This window comes from Scatophagus argus, chromosome 4 (assembly GCF_020382885.2).
Source record: "Scatophagus argus isolate fScaArg1 chromosome 4, fScaArg1.pri, whole genome shotgun sequence".
Classification (NCBI taxonomy): Eukaryota; Metazoa; Chordata; class Actinopteri; family Scatophagidae; genus Scatophagus; species Scatophagus argus.
Window position 1 is genome coordinate 26,825,643 of NC_058496.1, and position 20,252 is coordinate 26,845,894.

The following is a 20,252-nucleotide window of genomic DNA, read 5'->3' on the forward strand; positions in this document are numbered from 1 at the left end:
TGTCCTCAGTATATATGCAATATATAACTTGACAGCCAGATAAACACCTTCCTAACTTCAAGACTCTGAAGACAGTTGACCCCTTGTCCACAGGTTTATTCATGTTGCAAAGAAGGGTGAAACTGAAATACAAAAACATAATCAACATTATGCTTCCTTTTAACATGTACAGATGTAAATACACCAACTCAAATCTCCAATATGAATTAAATCCCTTTGTTTTATTTATTGTTACACGTTGTATGTATTCATTATATATTTTACTTCAAATGTAATGTATTGCCATCTTGTAATCAATTATTTATTTATTTGTAACCATTTTTGTAACCACATGAATTTGCTATAGCGTAGGAACAGCATAATCAGTAGCAATATTTCTAAAATCTAACTTCACAGAACACTGAACATTGTCCCAAGAATAACGATTTGCGATCACAGATAACAATAAAAACCAATCAGTTCATACCCACGATGCTAGTAAGAGCATAAGATGTATGCAGGAGCTGAATTAGTTCAGACACAATAAACAACAGCTCTCTGTGTCATGCTTTTCTAATTCCTGATTACTAGTCATGTGACATAACATTCTGTGATTCTTAAGGTGACCCCAACACAATACAGAAACGCTTAAAGAATTACTTCTTAATTGTAGACACACACACAATCACTTCAGAGGACATTACTATGACATTATACTGATATTCTTGATACTTGAATAACATAATTCTACTCTCAACCTTAATCTAAACCTAACCATCATCTGGGCGCCCTTTACGTAGAATGTTTGAAAAATGAACATGGTCTCCTTGACATCAGGCTTAGGTTTCTGAGGAACCATTGGGTACATCTCAGTTCTGTTATTTGATATTTCCTCGCTCCTCAGTCCTTGCTTGAACTCACAGTAGTTCTGATCTGCCATCTTGGAGGCCATCCCAAAACTATTCCATTTCTGCTCTGAGGAGCGAGGACCAAAGATTCTAAGTCTTCTAAGTATCTAACAAATCAGAAGTAATTGATACAAATTTGTCTCTCACAGTTTTCAATGAAACATTACTGATAGACAGTAAGTCTACAGTAAGTAGATCATTGGTAAAGCCTATCATTTTGAAAACATTATTTTTGCCTTTTGTAGCATAAACTATAAAAAACCTTTCAGCAAATCACTGCTGTTCTGCAGGTGTTATTGCAGCTACAGCTCTTAAACAGGTATCATGTAAGCAATCATTGTTAATAAGAATTTCTTTATCTCCAGAGTGTTAGTTGCTGGTGGTGTGTAATTGATGGTTCTGTTTGCTGTTTCTTGCTATAGCTAAATGACAAGGAGGAGGCCCTGGCCCACCAGAGGAAGGTTAGCATCATGTTAGCCCACAGTGCTGAGGAGCTGCAGAGAAAGTTGCATCTAGATTCACATTGCTGGCCATCAGACCCATCACAGTCCAGGATTCCATCAAAGCAGCAACAAAAACCAACAGAGAACCAGAGCCAGTCTCAGAAAACATCTGATACATCAGAGCTGAACCACAAGCACACCACCAAATAGAGGTACCATATTCCCAGCTTCAGCCAGAACAACAACCATATCTTCAAAAAAAGTTTTGCAGACCTATAGTTTGTTGAGACAGTGAAGTTGTTGTTGTTTTTTTCTTAAACTAGGTATTATTCATATAAAATGAAGTACTGATTTGCATCAACTGGATTAAAAAAAATCTAACATTGTAATAGTTTAGGAAAAGTATTTTTTAACTGTGTAAATCTAAAATAATAACTTGGTTTCAGCGAGGGGAAATTAGAAGCAAGGCAGGTTTGGTATTTTCACTGGATCAACAAGTTGGGTTATTTATAGTTAAGCATTATGAGATGATTATTTTGTAGCCATGAATATGCATAATAATAGTTGCACGAATGACCAAAGCATAACTGATCAAACAGACTATTTAAATGGTGGGTGAATAATGATAACTTGCACACTTTGGATATTCACAGTTTTTCTACAACTTGTTTTCTGATACAGGAATGTAACAGTTTCAGAAAATAAAATTTGGAAATTTTTGTGTTGTTTGACTTGTGTACTTGATCACTTACATGGAAATGTGGAAATAGAATATGTGGGGGGGTTTTTCTTGTTTTTTCCTTTTTTTTCTGTAATATTCAAAAATTGTCTCTCTACCTAATGGTATTGTTGAATCATCTCAAGCCAAAGCTTAGTGTACATATTAAACACATTTGAATACATTTATTTACTTTTTTTTTTTTTTTTTTTTTAAATTCTGAACTAATTATTTTAATGATGAAAATACTGATGGGTGATGATGATTAATTAATTAATCTTTATGAATTATTTTTTTAGAGTGGTTACTATAGGATTAGCCCATCTAAATTACCACAATACTATTCCATGAATCTTGAGTAGTATGTAGCTGTTACTCTTGTTGATCCCCAAACATCTCTGTACATAATTTTCATCTAAACTACTTGCTATACAGGAAGCTGACCAGCTGAGGGCAGTGTTTGTCTACAAATGTCACTCTTAGTATCAGAATTGTTTCTTTCAGCACACATACCCTCTAATCCATCATAATGTGTTAATGATTGATCCATTCATCTAGTTTGTGTTATATGGATTACCCCACCGATGGAAAAACAACTCACACTAACTCCAGACTCAAATTAACACTGATATGATCACACAAATATAAAGAATTATCCTTGCAAATGTTATGTTTGTGTCTGTAGTTCTTTTCTGAATTAAACTGTGTTTAAGAAAATAATAGTGTGATATGAAGTTGGACAATAGAGTTCTCGTCTGTTCATTCATCAAATTGTGTCTCTGGTGACTGCACAGAGGATGTTGCAGTGAATAGAGTGAAGATAATAGCAATGTCACACAATTAGTGAAAGAGAAGATACCAGAACTAACAGTTTTTTACACACTTCTCCTTCTTATTCAAAAAATCGCTTTATGAATCAATTTTGAAGCAAAAATAAAAACCTTTCCAGCTTTACCCAGGACTTCCCACACAGTCTCAGAATTGAACATAGGGTCAGTGCAACCTGAGTTGCTTTAATCAGCAACATAATGTTTTCTCAGTGCTTCTAAGGTCTTGTGATTATGGGAGTATGTGGGTTTTATATAACCAGGAAAAATAGGAACAAAGGAACAAACTCAGGAACACCATCAGTCTCTGAGGACATCTGGTGTCCATTCAGGCTTCACTTTCACCTTAGCTGCTTTTTACATGGTCAAAATTACAATTAAAGGTCCAATCCATTTAGGAAATAAAATGAAACTTTATACAGTGATAATATCAACACATAATCCCTTGGTTGAAATAGGTCAGTTGGCTTGTCAACGGGAAGAGGTAGTGTTTCAATCACAAAACAGTCTTGAGCTCCACTGCATATTCAGTGATTTGGTCATCTGCCCATACAAAAACAGCTCACCAGTATCAGCTACAACAGCATCTTAGAGGGAGTGTGCTACCACCACATTAAGTGATCTGTGTCTGTATCTGCCAGTGCATTTGTTTGACAGTGTGTAGGTGGTGCTGTTACAACTAAGAAAAAATATTTTTAAAACTTAACCTTCAACTAAATTCTGAGGTTTTAGGTTGTCTGCTACTGACAAACATTAAAACTCATTACTAATTTTAGGATACAAAAAGAAAACCATACACATTCTCCACACATTCATCCATACATGCTCACATGTTGATAAGTAATAAGAAAATAATAGTGAATTCAAAAGAAATGCAGTACTTAAAAACTATTGCACGAGTAATGATGGAAAAAGAAACATTTTATATTTAAGTCTGTTTGTATTGCTGTAGCGAAAAAGCTGTGGTTGAATCTGTGAGTTTGTGTTTTGAGTGATCTGTATTACTTCTCAGAGGGCAGCAAGTCAAACAAATGGTTTCCTGGGTAGGTACAGTCTCTGATGATGACTGGGGCTCTACTGAGGTAGTGGGTGTTAGCGATATCCTCCAGGGAGGGGAGAGGGCATCCAATTATTCTCTGAGCTGTATTTATCACCCTCTGCAGAACCTTCTTGTTTGCTGCTGAATAGCTGGCGTACCAGACTATGATGCTGTAAACCAGGATGCTCTAAGCAGCTGTTTATTCAGACCGTTCCTTTTTAATAACCTTAACAAGTGTATGCTTTGCTGAGCTTTTGTCAAAGTAGCCGAGGAGTTAACAGACCAGGTAAGGTTATCAGTAATGTGGGCACCAAGAAATTTGAAGCTCTGAACCCATTTCACACAGTCACCATTTAAAGTTTGGTCTAGATGTGCCCTAATTGAGACAACTTTTGTTGTGATTTGGCGCTATATAAATAAAGAGAAATGAATTGAAATAAATAGTGGAGAGATGTCTGGTCTGTGCTTCCTAACCAATTTCTGGACCTCGTCCCTGCATGCAGATATGAGCCGGATCACCATAGTATCATCTGCAAATTTAATGATGATATTAGGGGAAAGGGCTGGTGTACAGTCACATGTGTACAGTGAGTACAGTGGCTCAGCACACAGCCTTGTGGTGAGCCAGTGCTGAGCGTGATGGTGGAGGAGGGATTGGATCCAAGCCTGACAATCTCTGAGCGGCTTGTTAGAAATCCTTTAATCCAGGTGCAGGTGTGAGTGGGTAGGCCAAAGTGAGACAGCTTATTGATCAGTAGTCAGCTCTGTAGTCAGAAATGTCAAATTAGTGACACCAGCGACCATAGTCAAATGCATTCCTGGGGCCAGAGCGGGCGACGCTGACTGCTGGCTAAGGATAAGCGTAAATACAGTAAAATAGTAATACACGTTGGCTGTAACGAGATCCAACTGCGCCAGTTGGAGGTCACTAAAATTAATGTTGAATCAGTGTGTACATTTGCAAAAACTATGTCGGACTCCGTAGTTTTCTCTGGACCCCTACCCAATCTGACCAGTGATGACATGTATAGCCGCATGTCATCATTCAATCGCTGGCTGTCGAGGTGGTGTCCAGCAAACAATGTGGGCTTTGCAGATAATTGACAGACCTTTTGGGGAAGACCTGGTCTCATTAGGACGGCATTCATCCCACTCTGGATGGAGCAGCTCTCATATCTACAAATCTGACTGAGTTTCTTATTAAACCAAAACCCTGACAACCCAAAGTTGAGACCAGGAGGCAGAGCTGCAGTCCTACATGCCTCTCTGCGCTTCCATTACAGTTACCCACCCAATATCCCATAGAGACTGTGTCTGTCCCCCGACCACTTAAACTAATTAAATCAAATACAAAAAGAGGAGTTATACATAAAAATCTAATAAAGATCAACACCAACACCTCCATAGTTACAACAAATAGGAGAATTAAATGTGGACTGTTAAATGTTAGATCTCTCTCATCTAAAGCTGTACTAGTGAATGAGTTAATATTGGACTATAATATAGATTTATTTTGTTTAACCGAAATCTGGCTTTGGCCAGAAGAATATGTCAGCTTAAATGAATCCACTCCTCAAAGTCATATTAACACTCACATTCCTCGGGACACCAGCTGAAGAAGTGGAGTTGCAGCCATTTTTGACTCAAATCTATCATTCAATCCAAAGCCCAAAGTCAACTACCATTCATTCGAAAGGCTTATTCTTAGTATCTCACACCCTACCTGTAATTTTTATTGCTGTAGTGTACCGCGCTTCTGGCCCATACTCTGAATTTCTACTGGACTCTATAGGAACTCTGAGTTCCTATGATAATGCCAAGTCTCGTCCTTAAAACTAATAAAGTAATTATTGTGGGTGATTTCAACATCCACGTGGATGATAGTAATGATAGCCTTTGTGCAGCATTTATCTCTCTAATAGATTCAATTAGCTTCTGTCAGTGTATACATAAACCCACTCACTGCTTCAATCACACTCTTGACCTTGTTCTGACATATGGCACTGAAGTAGAACATTTAATAGTCTTTGAACAAAATCCTCTTCTGTCTGACCATTGTTTAATAACTTTTGAGTTTGTACTATTTGACTTCATACCATCAAGAAAAAACTCCTACACTAGATACCTGTCTGATAGTGCTGTGGCTAAATTTAAAGAAACAGTTCTATTGTCATTAACTTCAGTATCATGTCCCGATACTAGTGAACATTACAACAATCCCTCTCAAACTGACCATTTTGTGGACAGCGCTGAAAGCTCATTAAGGACAACGATAGACTCTGTTGCCCCGCTAAAAAAGAAACGCATAAAGCAAAGGAGACTTGCACCCTGGTAAAATACAGAGTTTGGCAAATTAAAGAAACTTGAAAGGAAATGGCAAACTTACTGAATCTGGCAAGACAGTCTTAGACGATATAGGAAGGCCCTACAGCAGGGGTGTCCAAACTTTTTACAAAGAGGGCCAGATTTGGTAAGCTGAAAATGTGTGAGGGCCGACTATTCAGCCTGACATTCTTTGAACCATTAACATTAAATACAAATGAACTATTTTATGATTATATATATTTATTGCAAATGGCAGACTTCATTTTTTTCCATTTTTAAAAAAAAAAAAAAAAAAAAAGTTTTAACAAAATCACAGACCACAATAAAATGAACAAAAAGTCTGTCTGGAAAAAAAACACTTATGGAGATTACTGACATCCAAGTTTATCTGAAGCATTACATATTATTCGCTATTATATGCTCACTGTAAAATAAATTCAAGACAGTGATCACTGCATATTCAAAACTGTGGCTTTGACCATCAAAAAAAAACTGAGATTTAAGAATTTATTCAACTCAGGAATAAACAAATGTCTTGCCTGCACTAATGTGAAGGGTGATACTGGGATCTCGACTGCAGTATGTAGTCCAGGTCTGGCTCAAGAACAGTCGTTTTGATGCGCAAGACGTCACGCAGGTGAGAGTCACTTAGTCTCGTCCTCACGCGGCCCTTGTTAATGTTCATAAGGGAGAATGTCTTCTCACACAAGTATGTGGAGCCAAACAAGCTCAGCATTTTCTTAGCAAATGTTCGCATTTCTTGGAACCTGCCTTCATCCAGCTGGCGGTAGAAGTTGACAAGAGGGAGCTGTTGGTGCCGACCGCGACACTCGGCGTCACACTGCAGCTCAACGAGCTCCAGCTGCAGGTGGTCTGGAGCGTCATCAGGGGCCACGGAGAAAGGAGAGGAAAAAAGCGTGATCTCCTTTTCAATAGCTGCAAAGTCCCGAAAGCGGTTTTGAAACTCCTCAGCCAGAGATGAGATGTCTGCTACGTACTTTGCCATTTGCGCACTTATATTGTTCTGTGGGAGACTGGTCATAATTTCCCGCAGCAATGGGAAATGTGTGGTATTGGGCTGCGCCTGTGACAGGTGCCTTTGGAAAAGTAGTAGCTTGGTCCGAAATGCCTTGATGTGTGAATACAGTTGGCTTACCACTGCATTTTGCCCTTGAAGGCTTATGTTCAGCGCATTCAGATGTCTCGTTATGTCAACCAAAAATCCCAAATCAGCCAGCCAAACAGGATCAGAAAGTTGTGGCGTCGGTTGTCCCTTTTTTGTCAAGAACTGTCCAATTTCCTCCCTGAGAGCGTAGAAACGCTGCAGTGCAGACCCCCGACTGAGCCATCTTACGTCGTTGTGATACAAAACATCTCCGTATTCAGCCTGGATGTCAAGAAGAAACTGCTGAAACTGCTGAAACTGGCGGTGGCACAGCGCTTTGGAGCGAATAGAATTAATTGCTTTTATCACCGGTTTCATAACATTATCATATTTCAGATGTTTGGCACAGAGAACTTCTTGGTGAATAATACAGTGGAGTTTAATGGCTCTGCCTCCTTCTTCGCTGACTTTGTTGCAGACAAGGGTTGATAATCCATTCCGCTCCCCAGTCATGGCAGGTGCACCGTCTGTAATAATCCCAGTGACTTTATTCCACTGCAGTTTGAGGTCATCTACGGCGGAACAAACAGAAGCAAATAAATCTGTCCCTCTTGTTTGGTCCTTCAGACTCTGGAGATCCAGAAGCTCTTCACTCACGTTCATGTCATTGTCCACTCCTCTCAAAAAAATCAGTAACTGAGCGGTGTCGGATGCATCCGTGCTTTCATCGCAGGCTAACGAAAAAAAGTCAAACTCAGTTCCTTTTGCTTCTAATTGTCTCTTAATATCTAATGAAACATCTTCAATTCTCCGTACCACAGTGTTACGAGCCAGGCAAATATTGGCAAACTCTTGCTTCTTCGCAGGACAAATTTTCTCGACCATTTTCATTATACAGTCTTTAATAAATTCACCCTCAGTGAATGGTTTGCAGTGCTTGGCAATCAGCGTCGCCACCTCGTAGCTCGCCTTTGTAGCATTTTCATTTGACTCGCGGGCTCTTGTGAAAAAGCGCTGCTGCGCCGTTAAAACAGCTTCCAGTTGCTTCACCTTTTCACCGCGTTGGTTTCCAGTTAGCTTGTCGTAGTTAGCATGTTTCGTCTGTAGTGCCTTTTGATATTGTATTCCTTGAAAACAGCCACAGTCTCTTGGCAAATTAGGCAGACGCAGTTGTTTCGGATTTCGGTGAAAAAATACTCCAATTTCCACTTGTCCTGGAAGCGGCGGCCCTCACAGTCAACTTTCCTTTTTCTAGTTACAGTCGCCATGTCAGAAATGGGTCGGGCTAAATTTTAGCGTTTTAACCGCTAAAACGATCACGCAAGGCCAAGGGTCAAGGCGGCCAGGGTGCGGCCAAAGGGCTACTGTCATCTTCTGGTGAAATGGTGAAATAACTTTTTTCGTACACATTTATTTTATACTGCTGTCAACATTACTGGCGGGCCACATATTATTAATTTTATGACAGAGGCCGCGGGCCGCTAAAAATTTGATCACGGGCCGCAACTGGCCCCCGGGCCGGACTTTGGACATGCGTGCCCTACAGACTGCCAAAGCAGCCTATTACTTGAAATTAACTGAGGATAACAAGCATAATCCCAGGTTTCTCTTCAGCACTGTAGCCAGGCTGACAGGGAGCCATAGTGCTATCGAGCCTTGTATCCCTGTGGCCCTCAGCAGCAATGACTTTATAACCTTTTTTAACGACAAGATCTTAAACATTAGAGACAAAATTCAACACCTACTGACCTACAGATTGACATCCAAACACTGGAATCTTAGAAACAACAGTAGAAACAGATAATCATCTTGACTGCTTTTCTCCTATTGACCCTCATCAGCTATATTCACTTAAATATTCATCCAAGCCAACAACATGCCTCTTCGACCCCATCCCTGCTAAGCTACTCAAAGAAGTTTTACCCTTACTTAGCACCTGTCTATTAGACATGATCAATCTGTCCCTGATAACAGGCTATGTACCCCAGTCCTTTAAAGTAGCTGTAGTCAAACTCCTCCTTAAAAAACACACATTTGACTCAGAGGTTTTAAGCAACTATACACCAATATCTACACTTCCATTTCTTTCCAAGATCCGTGAAAGAAGGCTTTCAAGGACTTTCTTCAAAATAGCAACTTATTTGAGAATTTTCAATCTGGCTTTAGAGCTCATCATAGCACAGAAACAGCATTGGTCAAAGTCACAAATGACCTCCTCCTGGCATCAGACAAGGGACTTATCTCTGTCCTTGTACTGTTCGACCTTATTGCTGCATTTGACACCACTGACCATTCCATCTTATTGCAAGTACTGGAACACCTAATTGGCCATTAAAGGAAATGCATTAAGCTGGTTTCAGTCTTATTTATCAGATTGATCTCAATTTGTTCATGTTAATGATACATTGTCCACACTCACAAAAGTTAGTCACAGAGTTCCCCAAGGTTCTGTCCTCTAGCTAATATTAATCACCCTTTATAAGCTCCCCATCGGTGATATTATTAGGAAACACTCCATACATTTTCATTGTTATGCAGATGACACACAATTACACTTGTCAATGAAACAAGAAGAAACAACTCTTTGTAAAACTCCCTTCAGGCAGGAGGTTACGGTCCATTCGGACCAAAACCTCACGCCACAAGTACAGTTTCTTCCCCTGTGCTGTTAGACTGTTGAACACCAACTGACTAACATGCTGCCCTGCACCTTAGCAATTGATTTTGCTCATTCACTGTCCACCTGCTGTTCATTTGCACTGTCTACCTCACCCACTTGCACCATACTCCACCCTGCACTACCTTACTTTTGGACTACCTCCAGAAAAATATTTATTTCACTTATTTTATTTGGTGTTACCTTATTCTATTTTATTTTTTATTTTTTATTTTATTTTATTCTTCAATTATATTTTACTGTTACGTTCTATGTATGCACCAATCACCAAGACAAATTCCTAGTAATGTGAAACCTCTTCACTTACATGGCAATAAAGTCTTTTCTGATTCTGATTCTGATTCTGAAATCAGCTAATCAAACTTCAGGCATGTCTTAAAGACATAAAAACCTGGATGACTTGCAATTTCGGATGTAGCAGAGAATGATGTATTATGAAGGACCCAGCTCATATGTCAGCTGTTTTCTCCCTTCCCTTTGTTTCTTGTGGTTCCATGTTTGTCTCTCTCTGTGTCTGTGTTCTGGGTGTGGCTCATCAGTCCTACTGCAAATCAACTCCTGCTGCCAATCTGCCTGCTCACCTGAGATCCATCCACTAATTATCTCCAGCAGTATAAATACTCTGCTCTGCAGTCTACTATCTGCCATATTGCTCAGTCTACCTTGTGGTGTTAACCTTGGACTGCCAGTTGTTGTTAGCCTTTTTTTCCTTGTGGGATTTTGCTGAAGACTTGTCTCTTCTGCAGCAGATCATTGCTTGTGGGTCTCCTGTGAGTCAGCCACTTCTGCCTGCCACCTGCTTCCAGATTTGCTCTGTCTGCCTGCCCGTGTTTCCTGAGGGCCCAGAATCACTGAAGCTGTCCTTTCTCTGTTGTTTAGACAAAATAAAGCCACTTACAACTGAACTGTTTTCCAGTTCTCGCTTTTGGGTCCAATTCTCTCCACGCACTGCTCAACAGAACGGTCTGGACAGCATGGACCCAGCAGATTCAGACCCAGAACCAGCCACTCTTCTAAAAGCCATTTCCAATCAAGAAATTCTTCTTGGACAACATGAAAAAAAGTTTCAGGCTTTCTCTGACAGCTAACAAGCCATGGTAAATCAAATTACTCAATTATCCAATCAAGTTCCTGCATTAACTACTCAACTCACTGCTGCAGTTCAGCCCAGCCAGCAGGCTCCTCCAGCTCTGCCATCAGTCCCTCCTTCACCCAGAGAATCACCAAGTTTCTCCTGTTTTTTGCTGGAATTTTGCGAGATCACGGCCTAACAAAATGTGTTCATTACAGTAAGTGGACTTTAGAATATTTTATGCAACCTAAGATCACAGTGTTGTCATATATTCCCACCAGTGTATTTTTTACACATTTTTAAAAAATATCCCCATATGGTTGACAGAAGTATGTTGTTCAATAAGGGTGTTCATTCTAGACCTTGAAAACACTATGCATACAAGATTTAAAGGTACAATTACTACATTTTTGGAGCTTTCAACTACATCTCATATTTGTAACAGGAAGTGGAATAAAATTAAATAATCAAACAATCTAATGTCTGTATCTTATTCAGTCAGCTGAAAATGAAAACTTAGTCTTCCAGTTTATCAGACTGGATGGATAGATGTACATGATGCAACAGCAGAGCAGCACTGTTGTTTTTTACTATACAGTTCCACATGGAAAGAAAATATATGAACATATGTTTTTTTTTTTGTTTGTTTTTTGTTTTTTTTTTATCTATGCCACATACATTTTCCAACATATGTGCACATATTTGATTGCCCCCCCCCCCCCCACATATACGTCTTTCAACTATATGTTCAACATATATTTACATATACACTATATACATATATATTTACATATATATGTATAGCATATATGTAAATATATGTGTGCATATGGTTTGAGTTTGTTATTGCATGTTTTGGCCTGAGGATCAACATGATGAGAAACAGTAGTTTCAGATGAGTAACTGGGCCACACCCCTCATGGGCCAGAACTGACTGGCTCAGGAGAGTGTGCTCTTAAGTAATTATGTAAGACAGGGGAAAGCAGGAGTGTGGGACAATAGAGGGAAGAACAGATCTAGGCCTCTTAACATCTCTCTCCACTAGGCAATATGATCAGAAAGCACTCTCTAAATTTCACTGTTATGCTGACGACACTGAATTGTACTACTTATCAATGAAGCCAGATAAAAGCAATGAGCTAACACAATTGCAATCCTGTGTTGCAGATATTAAGTCCTGGATGACCCACAACTTTCTTCTATTGAAATTAAACAAAACTGGGGTTCTCCTAGTTGGTCTAAAACATCTCAGACAATCTTTAGCTAATGATATAGCCTTTCATAATGGACTAGCTCCTGCCTCTAACACCATTGTAAAGAACCTGGGTGTTAGCTTTTATCCGGACTTGTCTTTTAACACACACATAAAACAAATCTCGAGGACTGCCTACTTCCACCTTCGTAACATTCCAAAAACCAAAATGTCTTTTCCTTAGATGCTGCTGAGAAGCTCATCCATGCTTTTGTTACCTCTAGACTGGATGACTGCAACTCTTTTGTCAGAATGCCCTAAAAATTTTGATTGTGTTGTTTACACACCTGCAAAGTGCCTTAAGGTAACTCTGTTATGAATTGGCAGTTTAAATAAAATTGAACTGAACTGAATTGAATCAATGTCATTGTGTTTGTCTGAACATCTGTTCCTATTATTATTTGCATTTGGGTCTGGTCATTTTTTTTTTTTTTTAAAGAAATAAAAAATGACTTTTTTAACTTATTTATCACATTTTAGGACCAGTGTCTGTTTTTTTAAATTTTATTTTATTATTTTTAAAATAACATTATTAATGATGCCATTTTATTGATTTTACCCTTGTCTGGCATTTTATTTTGCATTTGTCAGCAGCATACCAGCTCCACTGTTTAACAAAACGGACAAAGCCCAGCATAGTTTTACTTGGTCATTCATAAATGCATTTCTGACCCAAGACCCCAAAATCTGTGACCAATGATTCTTGTAAGTTGTACACGTGTAGTTTGAGCCCAACCTGTGGTAGCAGCAAGCCAGTGGGTCATTGTGTAGCTTGGACCTAACCAGCCAAGCTACACAGAGTGCAAATGTAAAACTGCGTTGAAGCTGAGTCCCAGTTGAATTTGTAGTGCTGTGTTGTCAGGTAATGCTGACAACATAGCATCAGTATCTGTTACTACAGGTCTGATGTTTTGGGAGTTGTGCAGTCACCTTTGGTCATGGATGGTTTCACTTGATGTAGGACTCGCACTCCTCACTTGATTTTTATGATTTTTATGAAACTGGCAATTCAGCTATACACATGGAGGAAAAATTTTATGTTTCAAACCAGGAAAAAACAAAATCATACAGGAAGATATTTCTTCTTTCTTTCTGGGAGACGTCACATCTGGTACATGGACAACCAGCACTGGTGCTCCACAAGGGTGTGTCTTTTCTCCAATGCTCCTCTCCCTCTACACAAATGTACTTCTAATGACCCAGCTGTCAAGCTCTCAAAATTCGCAGATGACACCGTCACTGGGCTAATCCAGGATGCCAACAAATCTGCATATCGGCAGGAGGTTGATAGGCTGGTGCTCTGGTGCAGTCAACACAACCTAGAGCTGAACTCTCTGTGACTGAGACTGTGGAGATGGTTGCGGACTTTAGAAAACACCACATTGCTGCCCCCACTCACAATATCCAACAGCCCAGTGTCAAATGTCTTTCAAGTTTCTTGGTGTAATATTCACACAGAATATGTTAAGTGTTATGCCCCTGAAAATAGGGGAGAAGTAATGACGCGAATGATGTTTCTTCAACAAGGATTTTACTCAAATGAATTGGGCAAATATACAAAAATTAACAATCTGCAGAAAAAGTGATCTATAGGAAATATCTCTCAGAATGTATACACCCCTCTTAAATTGGAATAATATGAGCAGTATTACAGAAATAATCCTTACTCCCATTTAATTTTTAGTTATCACCGTTTAAACTATGAATTATCGCTAACTCAGTGAATTTCTCATGAAATTACTCATCAAAACATACTGTACAAATAACAAAAGAAATACACCATATGTACGTGGATACGGAATCACAATTAACACGACAGTAGACACAGCGTTACTAACCACGTCTTTATGAGAAAATGGAGGCTCGTTCTTACACACAAACTCACATCTTAACTATGAGAAAACTTAATTTTCGGTCACTAAAACCGTTTCTAACACATTTCTCCTACTTTTCAAACATGCTAGTAGTCCACACAACTGTGTTTATAACCTGTAACATACCTGAAAATAGGGAAGAAATAATGATGCGAGTGCTGTTTCCTGAACAATTATTTTACTCGAATGAGGAAAACATTGTGAATTCCCCGGGTTTGTAGCATGAGACAAAAGCAATCGATCACAGACTGTCTGAGCAAGATCACTGTATAGATCACAGATTGGAAAAACCCATACTAATTAAGAAACAACAAAATAAACAATATAAAATCAACACTTATCAATTTAACCATCTTGATCAGTTTAAATGTCTTTAAGCAAACCCATTAAATACTATTTATTAATTTAACTTTTTAATCCCACAGATTTTTTTATATTACTACCCATGAATTTCTTTCTTTTGTTTAATATAGAATATATTATGCTTTTTAGCGTGTCACAAAGGCCTTTATGCATAACATAGTCCCTATTGGATACTGTTATATGTCCGATTACTTGCACTTACTGCACATAATCCGTAGTCTGTGGAGTTCATGGAGTCAGGAGATGACAATGTAGTTGTTGTTTGTTGGGTCATCCCCACTTTCTCCATCTTCCCACTTTTCAGTCTGCCCAGACATGCTACCCAGCATCCCTTAGTATCTTTTGCACATTATATCTACTCACTACCTTGCACTCTGCATTGCACTTTCCCTTGCACTCACCATACTCCCCTCTTCCACTGTTTGTTTTTTGTGCATGGCACAAGAAGTCTTGCAGTCTAAAGTGTCCCTGAAACTTACTTAGGCACATCTCTCTCCTTGTGGGTTCTTATTCCACTGTCCAAACTGTAATGTCTCATTGCATTATCTGTTTACCCCCCAAGTGTTTGTCTTGTACAGATCGTCGTATTGCATATTGTCCTACTTTTATTTTTTGTCCCACCGTATATTAGAATCAGAATTATTGCCTATACTAGGTGCCTATATGTACATTGTTGTCTGTATTGTACTATTGTATTATATGTATACCACTACATATTTACATGTTGGGCATATAGAGGTCTAACATCTACTAGAGTCAAATTCCTTGTATAGTGTGAGTGTGCTTGGCCAATAAACCCGATATTGATTCTCGTTCTGAAATACAAAGCGAGATGATCATGACTGAGACTGCAACATCTATTTTATCACTCTTTCCTCACCTCCTCACTCTGGCTAGCTGGTTCCTCAAGGGAGAAAGTTTCTTTTAACTCCTTTAACAGTTGAAACTGTTACCTATCAACCTTGTGAAAGTATGAAATGTTGATAACATTAGCCAAATGTTACATAATTTGCAAGCTAACATTCTTGTTCACCATGCATTTAATTTGGCAAGTAACATTTAGCTCCATTATCAAGAGATCTGACAAAGTTTCTGAATAAACCAAAACCATGACAGCCCAGAGTTGAGTCCAGGAGACAGAGTTGAAGTCCTACACAGCTCTCTGTGCTTCCAGTAGAGCAGTTACCCATCCAAAATCCCACAGAGACTGTGTCTGTCCTCCAATCACATAAATTAATGGAATAAATGCAATGCAACACTTTAGAGGCCATCTTTTCCTTGTTCTCAGCCACAGCCATCGTTTTGACCTTGTGTAAGCATTTTGTCTTTGCCTCTTCTAAGAGTGATTTTTGCTGTAGATTTTAAAGGTCAGTTTAGTTACCTTTGTTTAGAATTTGTGCTTAGTCTTTGGTCTTGAATTTCTCTCGGGATCAATAAAGTATCTGTCTATCTATCTATCTATCTTTATCAGGTTAGAGTGATTTTTTTTGTTCTCATCTTGCAGTTGTGTCAGTTTTTGTTTCCTCTGGTTGGAGAGTTTTTTTGTTCTTAGGATTATAGTATTAGGTTGTTGCTTATTTTCTCTTTAATGATTTTTCTTCATTAATTTTTATAGCCTTTTGTTTTACTCTTTCATAAGAGATTAACTTTTCATAGCTGTGCATTCTCTTGTAGAGAGAACTTAGAATGCAAACATAAATTGTAAATTTCAAAAAGTCTGTACAAATTTAGCAAACAACAAGTCATTTACAACCATTTACCTTAAAATGCAGTAAATGCCTCAGGTGTTTTTTGTACAGTTATTTACAACAGGGGCAGCCGTGGCCTAGAGGTTGGAGAAGCGATTTGTGATCGGAGGGTCACCGGTTCGATTCCCCCACCGGACGGGCAGGAAAAATTTGGGTGTGGTGGCGTGATTAATGCGAAAAAATGCTCCCCCCTCCTTCATTAGCCGGCTGATGTTCCCTTGAGCAAGGCACTTAACCCCCCAATATGCTCCCTGGGCGCTTGATGCTGCCCACTGCTCCTGTGTGTGTTTCACTGCATGTAATTTGCTGGGTGTTGCATGTGTGTGTTCAACTAAGGATGGGATAAATGCAGTAGTTAAATTCAGTATGTGTGTATGTAAAAATATATATATACTGCCAATAAAAGTTGATTCTTCTTATTATTATTTACAACACAATCAGGTGTCACAATAAAATACATCACAAGTTATTTGTGTCACTCCAAAAAACAGAAAAACAACTAAACTACACACTAAACACACTGCACTACACACCAACTATACACTAGAGATGGGTTGGTGTATTGACACATTACACAAACTGTGTTGACACTGCATTGACACTGTGTTCGTCACTCAATAGTGACCTCTGCTGTAGATCTAAAATCATTGCAGGTAAACAAAATGAAAAGATGGAAAAACTTGCATGCTGTTAACCCAACATTAGCCTGTGAAATAATATTTAATCAATTTATTCAATTGCTAGTCGTTTACTTAAAATATGATCTCATCCTTGTATAATTTCATTTGCTCCATTTGTTTGCTGAATGAAGTTGTTTATTAGAAGGGTTCAAAATTTGCTTGTTTGTGTAAATGCTCAAATGATTTGGTATGTAAAATATAGCAAATTTGTCTGTAATAAAATTGAGAATTAAAATGTTTAACTTATGTATGGGATTTTGTTAACCAAAGTGTTCAATCATGAAATAACACACTAAAAATGGATTCATTCATACATTTTTATTGAGGAACAAAAGTTTTGAAGTGTCTTTGCTATAAGGCGATTTCTCCTCTTGGACACCAGTTCCCCTGCCTTAGAAAATACTCGTTCACAGGGAACAGGTGAAGATGGTGTGCATAAATATTTAAGTGCCAGTTGATAAAGGTGTGGATACGTTTTCTGGTTATTTTTCCAATATTGTAACGGGTCTTGTGTTCTGGGTGTGTTGCTTTCAGCCAAGTGGCGTTGGCCTTCAACTGTGGAATCTGCTGTATTTTTTGAGGTCATCCTGTTCTCCTCAACTTCCATATAGAGGTTTCCAGAGATTGTGCCCTAACAAATATTTTTGAAAAAATTCTGTCATGTGATAATACACTTACGATAAACCACAGAAATATACATATAAACACACAAAAAAATGTGTTTTCATACCTGAACTGGGTTCTGATCCATGTGAAGAGTTTGGTTCTTCTGCTGGGTCAGGCTCATGGCTCCTCATTTCAGCAGCACACTCCGACTTCAGTCTCTTAACAGCTTCCGTTGCTTTTAGTGGACTAAAGAAGCCAACTGTTTTAAACCTGGGGTCCAACAGTGTTGCCATGTTGCAGATGGACTCAGTTAGCCGCTTTCTCAGATTTTCAGCCAGTTCTTGAACAGCTGGTTTTGTTAATGTTGAGGCTTGATGTTGAAGCTCAATGTGGATCATTCTCATCAATGGAATAACCTTTGACCCCGAGACTCTTTTTTTCCTCAGAGAGTTCTCTTGTGGCTTGGTCAAAAGGAGAGAGCACCCTGAGCATCTGTGACTTCAAATTCTTCAGGAGTCAGTGGAGTAATATCATTTTTTAATGAGGCCAGTGACACCCAGACTGCCTCCTTCTGCTCAGTCATTCTTTCCAGCATGTGGTAGGTGCTGTTCCATCGTGTTGGCACCTCATTTATTAATTTATGGAATGGTATTCCCAGCTGTTGCTGCATTTGAGTGAGCTTTTCTTTGGCCGTGGTGCTTGATCGAAACTATGTGACAATTTGCTGTGTTTTGTTGCATATTTCTGTTAGTGTTGTAATTTGATCACATGATTTTGTTGCAATTAAATTGATGGAATGGGCAATACAAATAGTTTGCTGCATTTGCAGTATTTGAGCACATGAATCCATGTTTGTCAGTGCGCATGCGTCGATACGTGTGCAGCCTGTTACAGACGCTCCCGATCTTTCTCACTGTTTTCTACTATTTTATTATTATTTCGCAACTCCTTTTTACTTTCTTTTACTCTGGACTACACTGTTTTCTATCTACCACACACCAGGAAAGTTGTGGGTCTTTTTGGTGTTTTTGTTCGTCGCTGAATTACACTTTTCGGAGCGGCGATGCAACTCCTCGCTGCCTGCATTGTTTACACTCGGGATCAGCTGATGGACCTGAAGCTGGCCACCGCTCCAGGGAAAACACCGAGAGTAATCCCTGCTGAATGAATGCTGAGGCTTATGACTAGGAAGTTTAAGCCGTGTCTCCCCTCTATCGTCATGGGAAATGTGAGGTCACTCGGGAATAAGATGGACGAACTGACGGCACTGTCGCAGAGTCAGAGGGAATACCGGGAGTGCAGTTTGATGTGCTTTACGGAGACATGGCTGCACCAGGACATACCTGATGACAATGTGACAGTAACGGGCTTCCATACGGTCCGTGCGGACAGGGACTGCGCTACCAGCGGTAAGCACAGAGGGGGGGCTTGCCGTGCTCGTTAACAACCGGTGGTGTAATCCAGCTCACATCACGGTGAAGGAGCGCATCTGCAGCCCGGATGTGGAACTGTGTGCCATTGGACTACGTCCATATTACTTGCCCAGGGAGTTTTCACATGTTGTCATGGTGACTGTTTATGTTCCCCCCTCTGCAAACCCCAGCAGGACATGTGACACTATTCACTCTGCAATAGCCCGGATACAGACTCAGCACCCGAGTGCATTCATTGCAATCTCGGGTGATTTCAACCATATTAACCTGGACAAAACACTCCCCACTTTCACTCAGTTTGTGAACTGTCCTACCAGAGAGGGAAGAACAATAGATCTGCTGTATGCTAATGCAAAGGACTGTTACAGCTCTTCCCCCCTCCCCCCACTAGGCAGGTCAGATCACAACCTGATCCACCTCTCCCCCTGCTATGTGCCTCTCGTAAAGTGTCTGCCCGCAACTTCAAGGACTGTGAGGAGATGGACAGACTCCAGGGCTGTTTTGAGGTGACAGACTGGCAGGCACTCTGTGAGCCCCACGGCGAGGACATTGATGAGCTCACTGAGTGCATCACTGCCTACATAAACTTCTGTGTGGACACCATTGTCCCAACCACAACTGTAAAGTGTTACCCCAACAACAAGCCGTGGGTAACCAAGGACATCAAAGCCATCCTCAACAACAAGAAGAGGGCTTTCAGAGCGGGCAATAGGAAGGAGGTGAGAGCTATTCAGCGCACCCTGAGAATAAAGATCAGGGAGGCAAAGGAGAGGTACCGGAGGAAGCTGGAGTGGAAACTCCAGCAGAACAACACGAGAGAGGTGTGGAGTGGCATGAGGACCATCACAGGTTACGGACCAAACAGCGGAGGAGTTGATGGCAGTGTGGAACGGGCGAATGACCTGAATCAGTTTTTTAACAGATTCGACACTGGGACCCCAATTCACGCTTCAAACGACTCCTCAGCAGTACGGTTGCAGCAACCAGCCACTCCAGCCTCTCTCCCTCCCCCTACATTCCATCTGGATGGCCTCGCTCACACCTCGTCCCCAGAAGCCTGGGTGGACCACTCTCACCTGGGTACCACATGCACTCCTCCCCCACCCATCACCCCAACGATGACCTTCACAGCTGACCAGGTGAGAAGACAGCTGCAGAGACTCCGTGCAGGCAAAGCTGCAGGCCCAGATGGTGTGAGCCCCA

The 20,252-nt window shown here is 40.0% G+C and overlaps 1 protein-coding gene across 4 annotated transcripts in view; it reads left to right on the plus strand.

The window, feature by feature from the left end:
• Positions 1–2,750, plus strand: part of ccdc125 (coiled-coil domain containing 125) — a 42,339-nt gene extending 39,589 nt beyond the window's left edge. For all 4 annotated transcript variants that reach the window (XM_046386093.1, XM_046386096.1, XM_046386095.1 and 1 more), the window contains one exon: positions 1,310–2,750. In XM_046386093.1, coding sequence (XP_046242049.1) covers positions 1,310–1,540 — 231 coding nt within the window. In that variant the 3' untranslated portion in view covers positions 1,541–2,750. The remainder of the gene's footprint in view (positions 1–1,309) is intronic.
• Positions 2,751–20,252: the final 17,502 nt, after the last annotated feature.